The following is a 21909-nucleotide window of genomic DNA, read 5'->3' as shown; positions in this document are numbered from 1 at the left end:
CTCAAGTCTAGAGATCGAGGTTCTGACCTTGGTTGGATGGGTTCTGGGTCAGCAACTGGAAAGTACTGAAGACGAGCCGGAAACCAGCAATTTCAAACGCAACTAAGCAGTACAAGCGAAGGATAGTGAGTGTGGGCAGGAAGATGCCTGATGTAGTTCCTCATATTGTTCACTAGATGTCACCATAGTTAGGGTTGGGAAGTATGTAGTCAAAGTAGGTAGTTTGATGTAGTTCCTGAACTGGACACTAGATGTCACCATAGTTAGCATAGGGAACCATGTAGTCAAAGTAGGCAGTTTGGTGTTGTTCCCTAAACTAGACACTACAGTACGTGTCTTCATGCTTAGGATTGGGAACTATGTGGTCAAAATGGCAGTTTGGTGTGCTGGGGAGGAAAGGGGCAGGACCAGGGACAGTCAGGGTGGGGAGGAAAGGGGCGGGGGAAAGCCAGGGTGGGGAGGAAAGGGGCGGGGAAAGCCAGGCTGGGGAAGAAGGGGCGGGGCCAGGAACAGTCAGGCTGGGGAGGACTCATCTTCTCCACTTTCCTTGGTCATGGGAAGCAGTTTGAGGGGACAAAGATGTAAGCTTTGAGGACCTATATCTTTGAGCTTCCCATATAGGGGGAAGTAAGGAAGGAGAGATGTCAGGACTATGTGACTACTCACATCCCTTGGGTATGGGATGTAGGACTTTTATGGGACGTATGATATGTATGGAATGTAGGACTTGTATGGGATGTAAGAGTCGTATGAATGTGGGATTTCTGTGGGAAGTAGAACTTGTACGGGAAACAGAACTTGTATGAGGACTGGTGGGATGTAGGACTGGTGTGGATGTAGGGACTGGTGTGGATGTAGGACTGGTTGTGGATGTAGGACTGGTGTGGATGTAGGACTGGTGTGGATGTAGGACTGGTGTGGATGTAGGACTGGTGTGGATGTAGGACTGGTGTGGATGTAGGACTGGTGTGGATGTAGGACTTGCATTGGAAGTAGCACTTGTACGACATGTAGGAGTCGAATGGATGTGGGATTTGTATGGGAAGCAGGACCTATATGGGAAGCAGGACTCGTGGTGGGAAGCAGGACTCGTGTGGGAAGCAGGACTCGTGTGGGAAGCAGGACTCGTGTGGGAAGCAGGACTCGTGTGGGAAGCAGGACTCGTGTGGGAAGCAGGACTCGTGTGGGAAGTAGGACTCGTGTGGAAGCAGGGACTCGTGTGGAAGCAGGCTCGTGTGGGAAGCAGGACTCGTGTGGGAAGCAGGACTCGTGTGGGAAGCAGGACTCGTGTGGAAGTAGGACTCGTGTGGAAGTAGGACTTGTATGGGATGTAGGCATTGTATGGATGTGGGATTTGTATGGGGAAGTAGGACTGTATGGGATGTAGGAGTCGTGTGGCTGCAGGACTTGCATTGGAAGTAGGACTTGGATGGGATGTAGGACTTGTATGAGATGTAGGACTTGTATGAGATGTAGGACTTGTATGAGATGTAGGACTTTGACCAATCCCTATGAGGTATGGGTTTCTCCTTTACTGGAACATGTAAATATGTGGCCCGCTATGTTCCAATAAAGTCTTGAAAGCTTGTCGTTTAGACTCCTCCTTCTCCTAACATCTAATGTGAACATCTTCTGGAAATTTACCCAATGCTGTAAGGGCTGCTGCTGGAGTCTACTGCTGTAAGACCTGAGGAAGGTATAGGACAGACTACTGGTGGTGCTGGTAAGGCCAGACTAGGAGGCCCTTCCATCCTGAGGAAGGTATAGGACAGACTCCTGGTGGTGCTGGTTAGGCCAGACTAGGAGGCCTTCCATCCTGAGGAAGGTATAGGACAGACTACTGGTGGTGCTGGTTTGTCCAGACTAGGAGGCCTCCCATCCTGAGGAAGGTATAGGACAGACTACTGGTGGTGCTGGTTTGTCTAGACTAGGAGGCCTCCCATCCTGAGGAAGGTATAGGACAGACTCCTGGTGGTGCTGGTTAGGCCAGACTAGGAGGCCTTCCATCCTGAGGAAGGTATAGGACAGACTACTGGTGGTGCTGGTTAGGCCCAGACTAGGAGGCCTCCCATCCTGAGGAAGGTATAGGACAGACTACGGATGGTTGTGGTTAGACAAGGCCGAGGGTCTCCCAGGGTATGCCACAATTATGGCACCCAGGGAGGAAGCTGATCCCATTGCACCTCAGGGAATCTAGACCAGCCAATGCCGGGCAGCAGTGGTTTAATTAGTACAGATGGTCACACACCTTAAGGCCGTGCAAATGGAGAACACAAAATATTCTTGAATCCCTTCATTTAGGACATGAAATATGGAGAAACAAACACAAAGTTAGGTGTCATACTCATCCTCCTGTTTCAGGCGCGCCGTGCTCTGCAGTCGTTGCTTCATCCCGCCCAGGCTCTCCGCGGTGATTTTCTGTCCATTTCCCGGCATGCAGTCTATATACAGGTTATACATGAGCAGGGCCTCCGTCTTCTTCCTCAGCCGCTCCGCTGCGACAATCCTCTGCGCAAACACCCGAGGGTTGTCCGCCCAGAACAGCAGCCGGATTCTTGGTACCCAGTACTGGCAGGAGGGAGCGGCCATCTTGTTTGGTGTCAGGAGTTGGGTGTCTGTGGACTTCTGAACCAGGTAGAGTTTCTTCTCTTGATCATAATCCAGAACTCCGACGTTGACCCAACTGAACACCAGCTGAGGGCTCCTCAGGTCTTCTACAGGAGAAATAAAGGTTTGTGGAGGAACAACAAAACCCAAAGTGAGCTCCGGAGGAACGGACCGCACCCAGCGGACTCACCATGACCCAGAACATCATCTGTAGGAAGCAGCGCCCGGCCCGGCACAGGTTTGCGTCCATCGTATCCATCCTCATTTCCCAGGCTTAGCCAATCAGAGGAAGTCCGAATGTCAAACTCTTCATCATCAAAGACCTTCCACAAGAAAAGCAATTTCAGCAACAATGGGGGGCTTGGAGACATTTTTACAAGAACTCCCAATTTTTTTCTTTTTAAAGGATCCAGTCCACCCAGAAATATCATTTTATATGTAGGTGGAACCTGGTGTGCAGCAAAGATGGTGGGAGCACCTAACAATAGGCACAGCAGGGGCACAGACTCAGCACAGGGATGGAGAGAACCCCTCATAATGGGCACAGCGGGTGTATAGACCGGGGAACCGCTCATAATGGGCACAGTGGGTGTACAGACCCGGGAACTCAGCACAGGGATGGTGGGAACCCCTCATAATGGGCACAGCGGGTGTACAGACCTGGTAACTCAGCACAGGGATGGTGGGAACCCCTCATAATGGGCACAGTGGGGTGTACAGACCCAGGAACTCAGCACAAGGATGGTGGGAATCCCTCATAATGGGCACAATGGGCGTACAGACCCGGGAAATCAGCACAGTGATGGTGGGAACCCCTCATAATGGGCACAGCGGGTGTATAGACCTGGGAACTCCGCACAGGGATGGTGGGACCCCTCATAATGGGCACAGCGGGTGTATAGACCTGGGAACTCCGCACAGGGATGGTGGGAACCCCTCATAATGGGCACAGCGGGTGTACAGACCTGGGAACTCAGCACAGGGGTGGTGGGAACCCCTCATAATGCATGCTGTTTTTCCACCCTATAAGACACCTGGACGCAGTGAATGCTCATTGTTACCTCCAGGGGTAGGTAAGTCGGGAGCAGATGTCCGGAGTTCTGCCCCAAGCAGGTCGGGTATCCGGGGTCTGAGTGTCGGGGCATTAGCAGGTTGGAGTCGATTCCCTCATCGGAGAGCAGCTGTGTGATATCGAGGTTCAGGAATTCCCGTCTCCTCCTGGTGGGGAGATTCACCTTTATTACACAACAATTAGACGGCAGAATTTCTACAGAAACATTTCTTCCCTTTAAAGTCCAACTGAACGTTTAATAAACATCAGATAAGTACATTCCGGGCGCAAAGTCTGACAGCAGCCACAGCCTGAGCAGAAAGGCCCCTCCCCGCCAGCCTGAGCAGAGAGGCCCCTCCCCGCCAGCCTGAGCAGAGAGGCCCGTCCCCGCCAGCCTGAGCAGAGAAGCCCGTCCCCGCCAGCCTGAGCACAGAAGCCTGTCCCTGCCAGCCTGAGCACAGAGGCCTGTCCCCGCCAGCCTGAGCACAGAGGCCTGTCCCCGCCAGCCTGAGCAGAGAAGCCCGTCCCCGCCAGCGTGCTCGTGCTGCAGAGAATCCTGTCCCCGCCAGCCTGAGCAGAGAAGCCCGTCCCCGCCAGCCTGAGCAGAGAGGCCCGTCCCCGCCAGCCTGAGCAGAGAGGCCCGTCCCCGCCAGCCTGAGCAGAGAAGCCCGTCCCCGCCAGCATGCTCGTGCTGCAGAGAATCCTGTCCCCGCCAGCCTGAGCACAGAGGCCTGTCCCCGCCAGCCTGAGCAGAGAGGCCTGTCCCCGCCAGCCTGAGCAGAGAGGCCTGTCCCCGCCAGCCTGAGCACAGAGGCCTGTCCCCGCCAGCCTGAGCACAGAGGCCTGTCCCCGCCAGCCTGAGCAGAGAAGCCCGTCCCCGCCAGCCTGAGCAGAGAGGCCTGTCCCCGCCAGCCTGAGCAGAGAGGCCCGTCCCCGCCAGCCTGAGCAGAGAAGCCCGTCCCCGCCAGCATGCTCGTGCTGCAGAGAATCCTGTCCCCGCCAGCCTGAGCAGAGAGGCCTGTCCCCGCCAGCCTGAGCAGAGAGGCCTGTCCCCGCCAGCCTGAGCAGAGAGGCCTGTCCCCGCCAGCCTGAGCAGAGAGGCCTGTCCCCGCCAGCCTGAGCACAGAGGCCTGTCCCCGCCAGCCTGAGCACAGAGGCCTGTCCCCGCCAGCCTGAGCACAGAAGCCTGTCCCCGCCAGCCTGAGCACAGAAGCCTGTCCCCGCCAGCCTGAGCAGAGAAGCCTGTCCCCGCCAGCCTGAGCAGAGAAGCCTGTCCCCGCCAGCATGCTGCAGAGAAGCCTGTCCCCGCCAGCCTGAGCAGAGAAGCCCGTCCCCGCCAGCGTGCTCGTGCTGCAGAGAATCCTGTCCCCGCCAGCCTGAGCAGAGAAGGATCCTTGCTTGAATCCTCTATAAATTCTTCTTCGTATTGAACGCACAGCAACCAATCGGAGTCCATTCTGCACATGTCTGGCTGCGGATTCAGATTGGTTGCTGCGCATGACTTCACTTCATCTCTGTGCGCCATTCCCTGAGCGTCGCCATACGTCTCACCTCTCCAGTTCAATCTTGCGGGGGCACTGCCCGGGGGGCACCTCGTATGGGACCTGCACTTTGGGCTCATGGCCTCTCTTTGAGAAGTCGGATTTTATTAGCACTTCTGTCGTAGGACCGTAGACCTGCCTCTCGAGGAGCGACTGGAGGCCTGCTGGAGTCTGAAAACTGATCACTGAGAGAGATACAGATTACTATGTGGTCACATAGCGCTGACATATACCGCAGCGCTGTACAGAGAACACTGAGCCAGTCACATCACTCTCTGCACCAGAGGAGCTTACACTCTAATGTCCCCTCCCCCACAGTCCCATCACTCTCTGCACCAGAGGAGCTTACACTCTAATGTCCCCTCCCCCACAGTCCCATCAGTCTCTGTACCAGAGGAGCTTACACTCTAATGTCCCCTCCCCCACAGTCCCATCACTCTCTGTACCAGAGGAGCTTACACTCTAATGTCCCCTCCCCCACAGTCCCATCAGTCTCTGTACCAGAGGAGCTTACACTCTGTCCCCTCCCCCACAGTCACATCAGTCTCTGCACCAGAGGAGCTTACACTCTGTCCCCTCCCCCACAGTCCCATCAGTCTCTGTACCAGAGGAGCTTACACTCTAATGTCCCCTCCCCCACAGTCCCATCACTCTCTGTACCAGAGGAGCTTACACTCTGTCCCCTCCCCCACAGTCACGTCAGTCTCTGTACCACAGGAGCTTACACTCTAATGTCCCCTCCCCCACAGTCCCATCAGTCTCTGCACCAGAGGAGCTTACACTCTGTCCCCTCCCCCACAGTCCCATCAGTCTCTGTACCAGAGGAGCTTACACTCTAATGTCCCCTCCCCCACAGTCCCATCAGTCTCTGTACCAGAGGAGCTTACACTCTAATGTCCCCTCCCCCACAGTCCCATCACTCTCTGTACCAGAGGAGCTTACACTCTGTCCCCTCCCCCACAGTCACGTCAGTCTCTGTACCACAGGAGCTTACACTGTAATGTCCCCTCCCCCACAGTCACATCAGTCTCTGTACCAGAGGAGCTTACACTCTCATGTCCCCTCCCCCCCAGTTACATCAGTCTCTGCACCAGAGGAGCTTACACTCTAATGTCCCCTCCCCCACAGTCACATCAGTCTCTGTACCAGAGGAGCTTACACTCTAATGTCCCCTCCCCCACAGTCACATTAGTCTCTGTAGCAGAGGAGCTTACACTCTAATGTCCCCTCCCCCACAGTCCCATCAGTCTCTGTAGCAGAGGAGCTTACACTCTAATGTCCCCTCCCCCACAGTCACACACTATCAGCAATGGGCTAGTTACCTCAAATCTGGCTGCATGGAGGGTGCTTTTACCTTTTGGGGTGTTAGGGTCTTGATCGGCTTGTCTCAGGAGGTTGGGTTGGACGTTGGGTCCTGCATTAATATCCTGAAAGAGAGGAGAAGGAGAAGTCATTTCTGATTGGTCTCTAGTCTGGGAGAACACGGGAGGGAACCCCACTCTATACATGAGGCCGGTTCCGTGTCGGTGCGCAGACTACAGGCACAAAATACAGCGGGGACTAACTTTGACCAGAGGTGATGCGCTGTACGTCAGGATATCGGAATAAAAGCCTCTCTGCTTCATAACGGGGTATATTCTGGAGGGAGTCACCACTCTTGTAGTCCCGCCCCCTGGAACGAGTGACGGCAGACGAGGCGACGCTCCGGGAGGTGTGTGGTTGGGGGCTCGTCCGGGATCATGAACGATTTCTCTCGTACCGCGTTCCATCATCATTCTGTGCAGAGAAGGGAGAAAATAGATGAAATCTGGAGAGTAGCAAGCAGAAAGCCGGGTACACGCGGGCGTCCAGGAGCAGAAAGCCGGGTACACGCGGGCGTCCAGGAGCAGAAAGCCGGGTACACGCGGGCGTCCAGGAGCAGAAAGCCGGGTACACGCGGGCGTCCAGGAGCAGAAAGCCGGGTACACGCGGGCGTCCAGGAGCAGAAAGCCGGGTACACGCGGGCGTCCAGGAGCAGAAAGCCGGGTACACGCGGGCGTCCAGGAGCAGAAAGCCGGGTACACGCGGGCGTTCAGGAGCAGAAAGCCGGGTACACGCGGGCGTTCAGGAGCAGAAAGCCGGGTACACGCGGGCGTTCAGGAGCAGAAAGCCGGGTACACGCGGGCGTCCAGGAGCAGAAAGCCGGGTACACGCGGGCGTCCAGGAGCAGAAAGCCGGGTACACGCGGGCGTCCAGGAGCAGAAAGCCGGGTACAGGCGGGCGTCCAGGAGCAGAAAGCCGGGTACAGGCGGGCGTCCAGGAGCAGAAAGCCGGGTACACGCGGGCGTCCAGGAGCAGAAAGCCGGGTACACGCGGGCGTCCAGGAGCAGAAAGCCGGGTACACGCGGGCGTCCAGGAGCAGAAAGCCGGGTACACGCGGGCGTTCAGGAGCAGAAAGCCGGGTACACGCGGGCGTCCAGGAGCAGAAAGCCGGGTACACGCGGGCGTCCAGGAGCAGAAAGCCGGGTACACGCGGGCGTTCAGGAGCAGAAAGCCGGGTACACGCGGGCGTTCAGGAGCAGAAAGCCGGGTACACGCGGGCGTTCAGGAGCAGAAAGCCGGGTACACGCGGGCGTCCAGGAGCAGAAAGCCGGGTACACGCGGGCGTTCAGGAGCAGAAAGCCGGGTACACGCGGGCGTTCAGGAGCAGAAAGCCGGGTACACGCGGGCGTTCAGGAGCAGAAAGCCGGGTACACGCGGGCGTTCAGGAGCAGAAAGCCGGGTACACGCGGGCGTTCAGGAGCAGAAAGCCGGGTACACGCGGGCGTTCAGGAGCAGAAAGCCAGGTACACGGGTGTCCAGGAGCAGAAAGCCGGGTACACGCGGGCGTCCAGGAGCAGAAAGCCGGGTACACGGGTGTCCAGGAGCAGAAAGCCGGGTACACACGGGTGTCCAGGAGCAGAAAGCCGGGTACACGGGCGTCCAGGTCAGACATTCAACACTTACTCATAATGAAGCCTTCATGTCCTGTATGGAGAGCCAGGCATGCAGTATTTCCTACCACCGGCAGAGCCTGGAAGGAAAGATTGAACACATTGGGTACAACGGGAACAGGCGGCTCCTTCCCAACAGATGGGAGGAAATCCACACAAGTTAACCACTTCCCGTCTGGCCCATGTACATAAACGGCTGGACAGGAGCAGTGCAGGAGCAGTGCAGGAGCGGGTTACATAGTTACATAGTTAGTCTGGCTGAAAAAAGACAAAAGTCCATCCAGTTCAACCATAGAAAAAAAAAAAAAAAAAGTTATAATCCTCCATCCGTTTATAAACAGCCTCCGCATTGTCTGCCTGTGTGCGCTCCCTGGGAGCGCAGGCACCAAGATCTGGTGCCCACTGTGTCCAATCGCTGTACAGGACCTCCGTCTGAGGTCCCGATCATGTGATCACTGATTGGCCAATCAGTGATCACATGCAGAGTAGTAAGCAAGATGTCACTTCTGACATCATTGCTTACTACATGTGAAATCTGTGAATGATCACAGAGATCACATGGTACAGGGCTATTCACAACAGCCTTGTACCATGTGACAAGCTGTGACCAATCACAGCTCACACAGTAGTTCTCAATGGCTGCAGGAATGCAGCCAGAGAGGAGAAATGATTCCTCTTACAGCCTTTATGGGTGGAAAAGCAATCAGTGTAAAAAAAAACAAAAAAAAAAAAAAAAAAATCTTCATCACCCCCAACAAGTAGTACAGTGTCACCATGGTGACACCGCACTGCTAGGGTGACAGTATGTAAAAAAAAAACAAAAAAACAAACCATAAATAATATTAAAAAAATGAAATAAAAATGAAAATAAAAATGTAACAAATGTTTGGTTATAAACTAATTTGGGAAAATTTTAAACATTTTTTTTACAATTTTTGGTCTTTTTCATTTATATAGCAAAAAAAATAAAAATCCCAGCGGTGAATAAATACCACCAAAATAAAGTTTTATCTGTCTAAAGGGGTGGAGTCATGTATGCTGAGCGCTGTACATGGGCCAATCATATCAGCATCAGGCAGTTCCCCACCCCCACTACAGAGGTGTTTTGAGTCCTCATGCACACTGGATGTTTTTACAGCATCCCATGTTCCCAGTGTCTCCCGAGCATCCCATGTTCCCAGTGTCTCCAGGACATCCCATGTTCCCGGTGTCTCCCGAGCATCCCATGTTCCCAGTGTCTCCAGAACATCCCATGTTCCCGGTGGCTCCCGAGCATCCCATGTTCCCGGTGGCTCCCGAGCATCCCATGTTCCCGGTGTCTCCAGAACATCCCATGTTCCCGGTGTCTCCAGAACATCCCATGTTCCCTGTGTCTCCCGAGCATCCCATGTTCCCTGTGTCTCCCGAGCATCCCATGTTCCCTGTGTCTCCCGGACATCCCATGTTCCCGGTGTCTCCAGAACATCCCATGTTCCCGGTGGCTCCCAAGCATCCCATGTTCCCGGTGTCTCCCGAGCATCCCATGTTCCCGGTGTCTCCAGAACATCCCATGTTCCCGGTGTCTCCAGAACATCCCATGTTCCCGGTGTCTCCAGAACATCCCATGTTCCCCGTGTCTCCCGAGCATCCCATGTTCCCGGTGTCTCCCGAGCATCCCATGTCCCCGTGTCTCTAGAACATCCCATGTTCCCCGTGTCTCCCGAGCATCCCATGTCCCCGGTGTCTCCAGAGCATCCCATGTTCCCAGTGTCTACAGAGCATCCCATGTTCCCAGTGTCTCCAGAGCATCCCATGTTCCCGGTGTCTCCAGAGCATCCCATGTTCCCAGTGTCTGCAGAGCATCCCATGTTCCCAGTGTCTCCAGAGCATCCCATGTTCCCGGTGTCTCCAGAGCATCCCATGTTCCCGGTGTCTGCAGAGCATCCCATGTTCCCAGTGTCTCCAGAGCATCCCATGTTCCCAGTGTCTCCAGAGCATCCCATGTTCCCGGTGTCTCCAGAGCACTTCCCACAGTTGTGATGCATTTTTGTTGCGTTTTTTCTGCGGTTTCTATTTCTTTCCAAGGAGAGGTGCGTTCTCAGTGCGTTCTTGACGTGTTCTCGGTGCGTTCTTGGCGTGTTCTCGGTTCGTTCTCAGTGTGTTCTTGGCGTGTTCTCGGTGCATTCTCAGTTCGTTCTCAGTGTGTTCTTAGTACATTCTCAATGCGGTTTTTACCAAAAATGCAGCAAGCAGGATTTTTAGAACCGTAACTGACACAAAGGACCGGTGTGAAGAGTTCCATAGGATGTAAAGGGATGCATTTTTCATGCGTTTTCGGAAGAACCGATCGATGTGGAAGGGCCCTCATTGTGTTTGGGTTGAATGGAGGCGGAGCCACCAGATTCCCAGAATATCTGAGAATAATTTCATTCCTTTGGTTGTGCTGTGATTTGGAGGCTCCACCTCCATCCAATCCGAACAGAGGGCATAAGTAATCCCCCGAAATATCGAACAAATTATGAGTATCGACAATCTTTGTCTGAAATATCGATCGATCCGGAACAACGAATATAGGAAACTACTCAGAATATACGAAACTAACGAATTGTTCTCGGGAATATGATGAAACCGAACGATTATCTCAACAAACAAATCCGAAAGGAAACTTCCATTGTGGACATTTCTACTCCCAGCGGATCTGGAGGACGGCGCTCCGGCGGTCAATGTGCGGCAGATGTCGGGGAAATCCTCCATTCACAGATTGGATGAACAATCGCCAAACTCACCACAGTGCTGAGATCTAATAAATCGATTTCTGATCTCATCCGACGTGTGTTTTATGATCATCTCATTTCTTCGATTAGACCGATTCCTATGCCCCTCCCCCCCACACAATCAATCGCTCACTGACTGACCCACGTACATTACTGTGGCAGGGCGGTTGCTGTGCGCTGGATCACGAATCTGCTGGGGGTGGGGAATGCGTGCGCCCGTCTGCCTCCCTGGCTGTGCTGTGATTTGCCAATCAGTGAGGTCCCAGCCAATGATTGATCGCCAGGACCCGCTGATTGGCTCAGAGATTCACAGGAGAGAGCTCTTTGATTGTAAACACTGACATGACCCTCTAAAGTCACCTGTGGCCCCTGGAGGGACTATAGGGTCCAACATGACCCCCTAATGTCGCTTGTGACCTCTGGAGGGACTATAGGGTCCAACATGACCCCCTGTCACCTGTGGCCCCTGGAGCAGCTATAGGGCCCAGCATAACTTCCTAATGTAGCCTGTGGTCCCTGGAGGAGCTATAGGGCCAAGCATGACCCCCTAATGTCGCCTGTGGCCCCTGGAGCAGCTATAGGGCCCAGCATAACTTCCTAATGTAGCCTGTGGCCCCTGGAGCAGCTATAGGGCCCAGCATAACTTCCTAATGTAGCCTGTGGCCCCTGGAGGAGCTATAGGGCCCAGCATAACTTCCTAAGGTAGCCTGTGGTCCCTGGAGGAGCTATAGGGCCAAGCATGACTTCCTAATGTTGCCTGTGGCTCCTAGAAGAACTATAGGGCCAAGTATGACCCCATAATGTCGCCTGTGGCCCCTGGAGGAGCTATAGGGCCCAGCATGACCCCATAATGTCGCCTGTGGCCCCTGGATGAGCTATAGGGCCCAGCATAACCCCTTAATGTTGCCTGTGGCCCTTGGAGGCGCTATAGGGCCAAGCATGACCCTCTAATGTCACCTGTGGCTCCTGAGGGAACTATAGGGTCCAAGAGGACACCCTAATGTCGCCTATGACCCCTGGAGGAACTATAGGGCCCAGCATGACCCTCTAACTTTGTCTGTGGTCCTGGAGGAGCTATAGGGCCCAGCATGACTTCCTAACATCACTTGTGGCCCCTGGAGGAACTAGAGGGCCCAGAATGACTCCCAACGCTGCCTGTGGCCCCTGGAGGAGCTTTAGGGCCCAGCATGACTTCCTAACGTCGCCTGTGGCCCCTGGAGGAGCTATAGGGCCCAGCATGACCCCCTAGGAACTACAAATCCCAGCCCCCCCCCGGTATACATTGTATCCTCCGGCGGATCCGATACATTTTATAATCACAGAGATACAAGTCACCTCACCTGCCTCGCACCGCCGCCTTCCACGTTGCCAGGCAACACGACGCTAAAAGGTTGCCATGGGAATAGCCGGACACGCCCCCACAATCACGGCCGCGCAGTGTCTGGCTCCCCCTTCTGGCCATGGCGGTGCAGTACATTCCTGTGCGGGCAATTGCTGCTCGTCTGCTGCCATCTAGCGGCTGTTAGAGAGAAGACAAAGCCCGCTGGAGTGAATGGGGAATTCACTGATCTCTGGGGATTGGAGATTATTATCGATCCATTCGGGACGGCCACACACAATGCAATCCAGAGGCAGAATCTGTTTGGGATTTGCGGACATCCAAGTTTTGGCGGAGCTCACACTAGAGGGCAATGGTGGTCAGCTTGAAAATTCTGGAGAGACTCAAGTGTGGCCCCGCGAGGACATCTGGAGGGCCACACACTTGTCCACCACCTCAATGGCGCAAAATGTCGGCCTTATTGTATTTTCTGCAGCTTATTGCAATGCACACCGAAGAAGCTGGAGTGTAATAACCCCCAGTACTGGTGTCAGTGAGCCCAACAATAACCCCCGACATTGGCGTCAGTGAGGGCAACAATAACCCCCAGTACTGGCGTCAGTGAGCTCAACAATAACCCCCAGTACTGGTGTCAGTGAGCCCAACAATAACCCCCGACATTGGCGTCAGTGAGGGCAACAATAACTCCCGACATTGGCGTCAGTGAGCTCAACAATAACCCCCAGTACTGGCGTCAGTGAGGGCAACAATAACCCCCGACATTGGCGTCAGTGAGGGCAACAATAACCCCCAGTACTGGCGTCAGTGAGCTCAACAATAACCCCCAGTACTGGTGTCAGTGAGCCCAACAATAACCCCCGACATTGGCGTCAGTGAGGGCAACAATAACCCCCGACATTGGCGTCAGTGAGCTCAACAATAACCCCCAGTACTGGCGTCAGTGAGGGCAACAATAACCCCCGACATTGGCGTCAGTGAGGGCAACAATAACCCCCGACATTGGCGTCAGTGAGGGCAACAATAACCCCCGACATTGGCGTCAGTGAGGGCAACAATAACCCCCGACATTGGCGTCAGTGAGCTCAACAATAACCCCCAGTACTGGTGTCAGTGAGCCCAACAATAACCCCCGACATTGGCGTCAGTGAGGGCAACAATAACCCCCGACATTGGCGTCAGTGAGGGCAACAATAACCCCCGACATTGGCGTCAGTGAGGGCAACAATAACCCCCGACATTGGCGTCAGTGAGGGCAACAATAACCCCCGACATTGGCGTCAGTGAGGGCAACAATAACCCCCGACATTGGCGTCAGTGAGGGCAACAATAACCCCCGACATTGGCGTCAGTGAGGGCAACAATAACCCCCAGCACTGGTGTCAGTGAGGGCAACAATAACCCCCGACATTGGTGTCAGTGAGGGCAACAATAACCCCCGACATTGGTGTCAGTGAGGGCAACAATAACCCCCGACATTGGTGTCAGTGAGGGCAACAATAACCCCCGACATTGGTGTCAGTGAGGGCAACAATAACCCCCGACATTGGTGTCAGTGAGGGCAACAATAACCCCCGACATTGGTGTCAGTGAGGGCAACAATAACCCCCGACATTGGTGTCAGTGAGGGCAACAATAACCCCCGACATTGGTGTCAGTGAGGGCAACAATAACCCCCGACATTGGTGTCAGTGAGGGAAACAATAACCCCCGACATTGGTGTCAGTGAGGGAAACAATAACCCCCGACATTGGTGTCAGTGAGGGCAACAATAACCCCCGACATTGGTGTCAGTGAGGGCAACAATAACCCCCGACATTGGTGTCAGTGAGGGCAACAATAACCCCCGACATTGGTGTCAGTGAGGGCAACAATAACCCCCAGCACTGGTGTCAGTGAGGGCAACAATAACCCCCGACATTGGTGTCAGTGAGGGCAACAATAACCCCCGACATTGGTGTCAGTGAGGGCAACAATAACCCCCGACATTGGTGTCAGTGAGGGCAACAATAACCCCCGACATTGGTGTCAGTGAGCGCAACAATAACCCCCAGCACTGGTGTCAGTGAGCGCAACAATATCCCTCAATATTGGTGTCAGTGAATGGAATAACCCCCGACATTGGTGTCAGTGGACACAATAATATACCACAACATAAGTGTCAGTGGTTGTAATAATGTGAAGCATCAGTGTCAATGAGTGAAATAATAACCCCCAACCTTGGTGTCACTGGCAGTTAAATTCAATCCCCCTTTCATGGTGATCATGGCAGTGACTTTCCACCTTCCCCCCAAAAACCCCCTCCCCCCCCCCCCCCCACTGGTCATGGCAATGGCAGGTAACCATCCCCCCACCATCACATGCTGCCTCGCTCCCCAGGCCGTTGGGCGGCACGCAAAGGGCCGGCTGGCAGGTCACATGTTGGGCCCCGGGACTATGGAGCCCATGTATGGACCCCTCGATGTGCAGCTTCCCCTCACACAGGCACACAACTCGTATTTGTATCACAAATTAAATCCATTTATTACATTTTATTTTTTTACAAAACGATAGGCCAGACATTGGTGTCATGGAGCGCCCCCTGTGGATGGAGCGCCCCCTGTGGATGATTCGGTTTATGATTGGTCATTCATATAAAAGGGATCAGTAGATGGTCATGGGGTCCCTGCGTGTCTCCGTACGAGAAGCACCTGAACATCCATGACATTAGTCCCCGTCAGTCCCGTCACCAGCAGATGTCGGCCATTTTGGAACTGCCTGAAGAAGCTGTTGGAATCACTGGCATTAAGGGATCCCTCCACATCCAGGCCGTCCTCTAGAGCCTGCGCCACGAGCCGCGGATAGGAGGAAGCTCCGGCAGCGTCCGTGGGGCCATCCTGCCCGTCGGTGCCCCCGCTCAGGAACAGCACCTCGCACCCCGACATGCCGGCCGAAGATCGATGCCACTCAGTGGCCACTCGGAGTGCCAGTTCCTGGTTCCGCCCACCCTTGCCCTTCCCCCGAACCTGCACCGTGATCTCCCCTCCGAAGAGGGCGCAAACGGCGTCGGCGTTCCTGGCCTCCTTCACCTCCTGCAGCCGTTCGGGGAGACAGAGGCCGGGGATGGCCATGGCGGAGGCCAGCTCCAGGATCTCTTGTTCCAGCTGCGCCTGCTCAGGGCTGGACGCCAAGATGGCGGAAATGACCCGCGCCAGGAGGGCGAAGAACCGCGACACGAGCGTCACATCTCCGCTGATGGCGGAGGACAGCAGGAGGGGGAGGTACCCCAACTTCTGGGACTCCCGCTCAGTCTCACGTAAGGCGATCAGGTTGGAGCCGATGAGGATGTTGTGGACGTGCGGGAAATGTTCGACTTCCTCCTCCCCGGGTCCGGAGGACAAGGCTTCCTCCACGGCGTCTGACACCGCCCCCCTCAGGCTGTATCTGCTCAGAATCTGAAGGCAATCTTCTGCGCTGCGAGTGCTGGGAACCGTCGGGCCGCTGGCAATCACATTGAAGTCGTCCCCGATGACGTCCGACAGGATCAGACTGACAACCTGCAGGGGAGAGGAGAGAGGCGTTGGTGGGGCGCCGGACCCAAAACAGGACCCTAAAGCAGTGATCGCCAAACTGACACCCTTTATCCAGCCCTTGGGGTACTATTCCTCCCACTGACACCAATGATGGGGCGCTATTCCTCCCACTGACACCAATGATGGGGCGCTATTCCTCCCACTGACACCAATGATGGGGCGCTATTCCTCCCACTGACACCAATGATGGGGCGCTATTCCTCCCACTGACACAAATGATGGGGCGCTATTCCTCCCACTGACACCAATGATGGGGCGCTATTCCTCCCACTGACACCAATGATGGGGCGCTATTCCTCCCACTGACACCAATGATGGGGCACTATTCCTCCCACTGACACCAATGACGGGGCACTATTCCCCCCACTGATACCAATGACGGGGCACTATTCCTCCCACTGACACCAATGACGGGGCGCTATTCCTCCCACTGACACCAATGACGGGGCGCTATTCCTCCCACTGACACCAATGACGGGGCGCTATTCCTCCCACTGACACCAATGACGGGGCGCTATTCCTCCCACTGACACCAATGATGGGGCGCTATTCCTCCCACTGACACCAATGATGGGGCGCTATTCCTCCCACTGACACCAATGATGGGGCGCTATTCCTCCCACTGACACCAATGATGGGGCGCTATTCCTCCCACTGACACCAATGATGGGGCACTATTCCTCCCACTGACACCAATGATGGGGCGCTATTCCTCCCCCTGACACCAATGATGGGGCACTATTCCTCCCACTGACACCAATGATGGGGCACTATTCCTCCCCCTGACACCAATGATGGGGCACTATTCCTCCCACTGACACCAATGATGGGGCACTATTCCTCCCACTGACACCAATGATGGGGCACTATTCCTCCCACTGACACCAATGATGGGGCACTATTCCTCCCACTGACACCAATGATGGGGCACTATTCCTCCCACTGACACCAATGATGGGGCACTATTCCTCCCACTGACACCAATGATGGGGCACTATTCCTCCCACTGACACCAATGATGGGGCACTATTCCTCCCACTGACACCAATGATGGGCACTATTCCTCCCACTGACACCAATGATGGGGCACTATTCCTCCCACTGACACCAATGATGGGGCACTATTCCTCCCACTGACACCAATGATGGGGCACTATTCCTCCCACTGACACCAGGACAATTTCTACTCCTACTGGCCACAACCCGGCCCCCCTAAACCCTGGTGGACAGTAAACTGGCCCTTTGTGTAGAAAGTTTGGAGACTGCGGCTCTAGAGGGTTCGTTCACCTTCACCAGGCAGGGAGTTCCAGAAGATAAAAGCAACCCGTGCAACTGTGCCTCTTCCTATAGGTGTGCGCCATCTACTTACCTCCTGAAGCCTGGCTGAAAAACTCCCAGAGATGCCCCGCCCCCCCCCCCATCCTGCCTTGTTGCCGGGGTGGAGGAGAAGGCTGCATTACGTCTCCCCTCTCTGACAGTCTCCAGGGCCCGCCTCTTCTCCCTCCAAAGTCATCACATTGAATTCAGGACCATTAACCCTCCCCCGCGCACCTCAGAGGTTTCTGGGGGACCGGGCACACTGGTGGAGGGACCTTAATACGTCTTAATCCTCTAACTCCAGGCAAAAATCAGCTGAAGAAATCCTCACTGCAGGGATGCCCCGTCCTCTTCCTGTCTCTGAACTTCCCATGCTGCAATGTCTTCGGGCAGAACAGCAATACAGATGATCCAACAGGGATCCGCCCCCCTCCTTTCTCCTCCACTGAAAAATGTCCTCTCATTTATTGTGCTGCCTGTAAAACGATCTGTGAATGGGGGGGGAGGAGTCTGACGGGATGATCTCTCCCCCCCCCCCCCCCCCATTCACAGATCGTTTTACAGGCAGTGTAATCAATGAAAGGACTTTTCCCAATAGAGGAAGGAGGAGGACCATCTGTACTGCTGTTCTACCTGTAGGCTTGAAGCTGTTAACCACTGCAGCACTAGAAGATCAGAGCCAGGAAGAGGACGGGGCATCCCTGCAGTGAAGAGTTCTCCAAGATATAATTTTTGCCTAGGGGTAGAGAAATAATGTGCAATACCCGATTCCTCTCTCCAAAGGTGTGACCCACCTCTTCTCTAAGTTGTTTCCAGTACTCCTGCCTCCTTCACATACAATGCAGCACCAGCAGTTCAGCAGCAGGAAGAGGACGGGGCATCCCTGCAGTAAAGATTTCCCTAAGATCTCATTTTTGCTTAAGGGTAGAGGAATAAGGTGTAATACGCACCTCATTCCCCCCTCCACCAGTGTGACCCACCTCTTCTCTAAGTTGCTCCCAGTACTCCTGCCTCCTTCGCGTACAATACAACGCCAGAAGTTCAGCAACAGGAAGAGGACAGGGCATCCCTGCAGTGAAGATTTCTCCAGGATCCAGCTGTCTGCACAGCATGGGACACCCCTCGTTAGGTAAGTTTTTTTAGCGAAAATTCAGCTTTAAAATAGTCCCTGATGATCCCGCCATGAAGGTCCTCTCTCAGGCACTTCCTGGTTTAGGGTCTGATGGAGGCTACAAGTGGCCGTTTCAGCACACATGACACAGACATGATCCACTGTTGTCACCATCAGGAAGCCCCGCCCTGAGAAGGGCCATGCATATCACCTGCCGGTAGGTGCCCCTCCCCCCGTGTCCTGCCCACTGACCTGTGCTGGGTAGGCCGCCCTGGCCAGTCCTCCTCCTTTCAGCTGGGACAGAGCTCTGCGGATGGTGTTCAGTTCCTGGATGGTCGCCCCTCTCAGTGCCAGCTGCTGGGTGATGGTCTGCTTGTCCTGCAGGGTGAGCGGGGGGACCGGGGCCGGCAGCAGTGCGGAGCCCCCACCTGGCCAGAGAACAGAAGACAATGTACAGTCTGATCTCTAGGGGAGGGAGGACTGAGGAAACGCCGCCTCCTCCTCCTTCTACAAAGTTACAATGTACAGTCTGATCACCGGGGGAGGGGAGACTGAGGAAACGCCGCCTCCTCCTCCTTCTACAAAGTTACAATGTACAGTTTGATCACTGGGGGAGGGGAGACTGAGGAAACGCCGCCGCCTCCTCCTTCTACAAAGTTACAAGGAGGAGGGGAGACTGAGGAAACGCCTCCTCCTCCTTCTACAAAGTTACAATGTACAGTCTGATCACTGGGGGAGGGGAGACTGAGGAAACGCCTCCTCCTCCTTCTACAAAGTTACAATGTACAGTCTGATCACTGGGGGAGGGGAGACTGAGGAAATGACTTCTCCTCCTTCTACAAAGTTACAATGTACAGTCTGATCACTGGGGGAGGGGAGACTAAGGAAATGTAGAGGTTCGATGTCCCGTCATACCGGAGATCAGCACCAGCAGAATGTCGTCCTCCTGCAGTCTCTCCGCCAATTCCCGGATCTCCCCGGCGGCTCTCTCTGCAGCCTCGTCCACCATGTTGTTTGCGGCTCCCTCCATGACCAGCACCCGGCCCATCGCAGGCAGAAGCATGTCACTGCAGAGAGAGGACAGCATGGGTGCCAAATATTTCTATTAAATGTCCCCCTGCCCCCCCCCCATTAAATGTCCCCCTGGGCCCCCCTATTAAACGTCCCCCTGGGCCCCCCTATTAAACGTCCCCCTGGGCCCCCCTATTAAACGTCCCCCTGGGCCCCCCTATTAAACGTCCCCCTGGGCCCCCCTATTAAACGTCCCCCTGGGCCCCCCTAAAAAGTGATCCTGATCTCTGCTAGACTCTCCAGCTGCAATACTTACCTTCAATCCAGGGCCGTCCCTCGTAGTAACTGTATTTGGCCACAAGATGTCCTCAGCATTTACAGCTGAAGAATGCCTGACATCAGTAAATCTGGAAGCTGAAGGAAAGGCTGTGAGTGCAGGGAGTCATGGCCCCACCCCCACAGAGCAAAGCTGTGAGCGCAGGGAGTCATGGCCCCACCCCCACAGAGCAAAGCTGTGAGCGCAGGGAGTCATGGCCCCACCCCCACCGAGCAAAGCTGTGAGTGCAGGGAGTCATGGCCCCACCCCCACCGAGCAAAGCTGTGAGTGCAGGGAGTCATGGCCCCACCCCCGCCGGACAAAACTGTGAGTGCAGGGTGTCATGGCCCCACCGCCACCGAGCAAAGCTGTGAGTGCAGGGAGTCATGGCCCCACCCCCACAGAGCAAAGCTGTGAGTGCAGGGAGTCATGACCCCACCGCCACCGAGCAAAGCTGTGAGTGCAGGGAGTCATGGCCCCACCCCCATCGAGCAAAGCTGTGAGTGCAGGGTGTCATGACCCCACCCCCACCGAGCAAAGCTGTGAGTGCAGGGTGTCATGGCCCCACCCCCACCGAGCAAAGCTGTGAGTGCAGGGTGTCATGACCCCACCCCCACCGAGAAAAGCTGTGAGTGCAGGGTGTCATGGCCCCACCGCCAACGGGCAAAGCTTTAAGCGCAGGGTGTCATGACCCCGCCAAGCAAGGCTGTGAGTGCAGGGTGTCATGGCCCACCCCTACCAAGCAAAGTTGTGAATGCAGGGTGTCGTAGCCCTGCCCCCGCCTAGCAAGGCTGTGAGTGCAGGGTGTCATGGCCACCCCTTCCCCCAAACATGGCTCTGTACTCACAACGTACTGATGCACAGACTGGCGCTGAGGTTATCACTCTGCATCATCCAGGACTGCCCTTTGCCCGGGGAGGACTGGAGAGGACCCTGGGTGTCATCTGCTGGGAGAAGGACCTTCAGTACCCCGGGTGGAAGGACCATAGTCCGCCCCTCCCCCACTAGCTTCAGGAGCACAGGTTGCAGGTCCTGACCTATTCCCTCCCACCTCCTCCGCCAGCCCCCTCCCTCCTCCTCCTCTGCCTGGCCCCGCCCCAGTGGGTGGACGTATTTCCCTCCTCACCTCTTCCCGGCTCTCTTCAGACTCTCCTCCATCCCCAGCGGAATGCTGATCACTCCCCTGACCAGGTGCCTCCCGCCTCCTCAGCCCGCCTCCTCCTCCGCCCCCAGCCCCGCCCCCAGCGGGTGGACGTATTTCCGTCCTCACCTCTTCCCGGCTCTCTTCAGACTCTCCGCCATCCCTAGCGGAATGCTGATCACTCCCCTGACCAGGTGCCTCCTGACAATCCGCTCCGCTGCGGCGGCCATTCCCAGAACCGCTTTCCCGAACCCCACCAGGTACAGATTCCTGTCCAACCAGAACTCCCTTCCCCCACACTGCAGGACAGCCGAGCCGCTACTCTCCTTCACAACCAGCGCCCTCTGCAGCATGCGGGGGGGCAGGACGGCTGACACCGCGCTCTGGAATATCTGGTGGGCGTCGGCCTGCAGGGTGGCCATCTTCCTGAACGTTCCGAGGTATCGGCGGACGACGCGGCGCGCGGTCAGGACACGTATGAGGCACATCTGCGGAAAAAAACAAAATATTAACTTCCCTCCCCCAGAGAGCACAAATTCTGCTGAATACACAACTCCAACCCTGAGACAGGACTACAGAACACCTCCCCCATCCTCATCGTCCTAGCATAGTGTCAGGAATGGACTGGCCAGCAATAGTGGGACTCAGCTGCCTTATGGGCTGCAGTACCAGGGCTGGCCAGCGGGTGCTCCCAGCAATCAGAGACTCAACCTTGCAGCCAGTCAAACACCTGGAACTGATTATACTGGTGTATTTAAGGGACATTCAGACCTGCAGACTCTGCCTTGGTGTTGTGTTTTTCCTGGGCCCTGTATCTTGTTCCTGCATCCTGTCCCTGTTCCTGTCTTGTTGCTGACCCGGCTAGATTCTGACCTCTGCTGACTTCTCCTGTTCTGATCCCTGGCTTGTGACCCCGACCATTCTCTGCCTGACCCCCTGTACCTACCTGCCTGTTAGTTGCTGTACCCTGCTCGTGACCTGACTATTCTCCGCTTGCTCCCCCCGTACCTACCTGCCCGATGGATATTGACCCGGCCCGCCTGACGACGCTTGCATTGTATGTATTGTTATCTGTGGGTGGTTGGTTGGTTTTGTTTGCACTGTGTTATGTTTTAGTATTGCACTGCGTTTACGTTTGTATTGTTAGTGTTAATAAATTGTTTATAACATATCGAAAGTCT

At 55.3% G+C, this 21909-nt stretch overlaps 2 protein-coding genes across 2 annotated transcripts in view; both read right to left on the bottom strand.

Moving 5' to 3' along the window:
* DNAH1 (dynein axonemal heavy chain 1) overlaps positions 1 to 6969 on the bottom strand; it is a 109045-nt gene extending 102076 nt beyond the window's left edge. The window contains exons 1-6 of the mRNA XM_089666400.1: positions 6765 to 6969; positions 6554 to 6626; positions 5210 to 5384; positions 3669 to 3825; positions 2798 to 2930; positions 2345 to 2714 (exon numbers count right to left, since the gene is read on the bottom strand). Coding sequence (XP_089522526.1) covers positions 2345 to 2714; positions 2798 to 2930; positions 3669 to 3825; positions 5210 to 5384; positions 6554 to 6626; positions 6765 to 6968 — 1112 coding nt within the window. The 5' untranslated portion in view covers position 6969. The remainder of the gene's footprint in view (positions 1 to 2344; positions 2715 to 2797; positions 2931 to 3668; positions 3826 to 5209; positions 5385 to 6553; positions 6627 to 6764) is intronic.
* Positions 6970 to 14758: 7789 nt separating this feature from the next.
* Positions 14759 to 21835, bottom strand: GLYCTK (glycerate kinase). The gene is made up of 4 exons (XM_089666401.1): positions 20858 to 21835; positions 19176 to 19327; positions 18513 to 18688; positions 14759 to 15796 (listed from the first exon to the last, which is right to left on the bottom strand). The coding sequence occupies exons 1-4, from the start codon at positions 21214 to 21216 to the stop codon at positions 14915 to 14917; spliced, it is 1569 nt and encodes a 522-aa protein (XP_089522527.1). The 5' UTR covers positions 21217 to 21835; the 3' UTR covers positions 14759 to 14914.
* Positions 21836 to 21909: the final 74 nt, after the last annotated feature.

This window comes from Staurois parvus, unplaced genomic scaffold (genome assembly GCF_062004578.1).
Source record: "Staurois parvus isolate SC_StPar_1 unplaced genomic scaffold, SC_StPar_1.0 ptg002689l, whole genome shotgun sequence".
Taxonomy (NCBI): domain Eukaryota; kingdom Metazoa; phylum Chordata; class Amphibia; order Anura; family Ranidae; genus Staurois; species Staurois parvus.
Note: the sequence above shows the minus strand (reverse complement) of the source record. Positions and strands in the feature narration are given on the sequence as shown.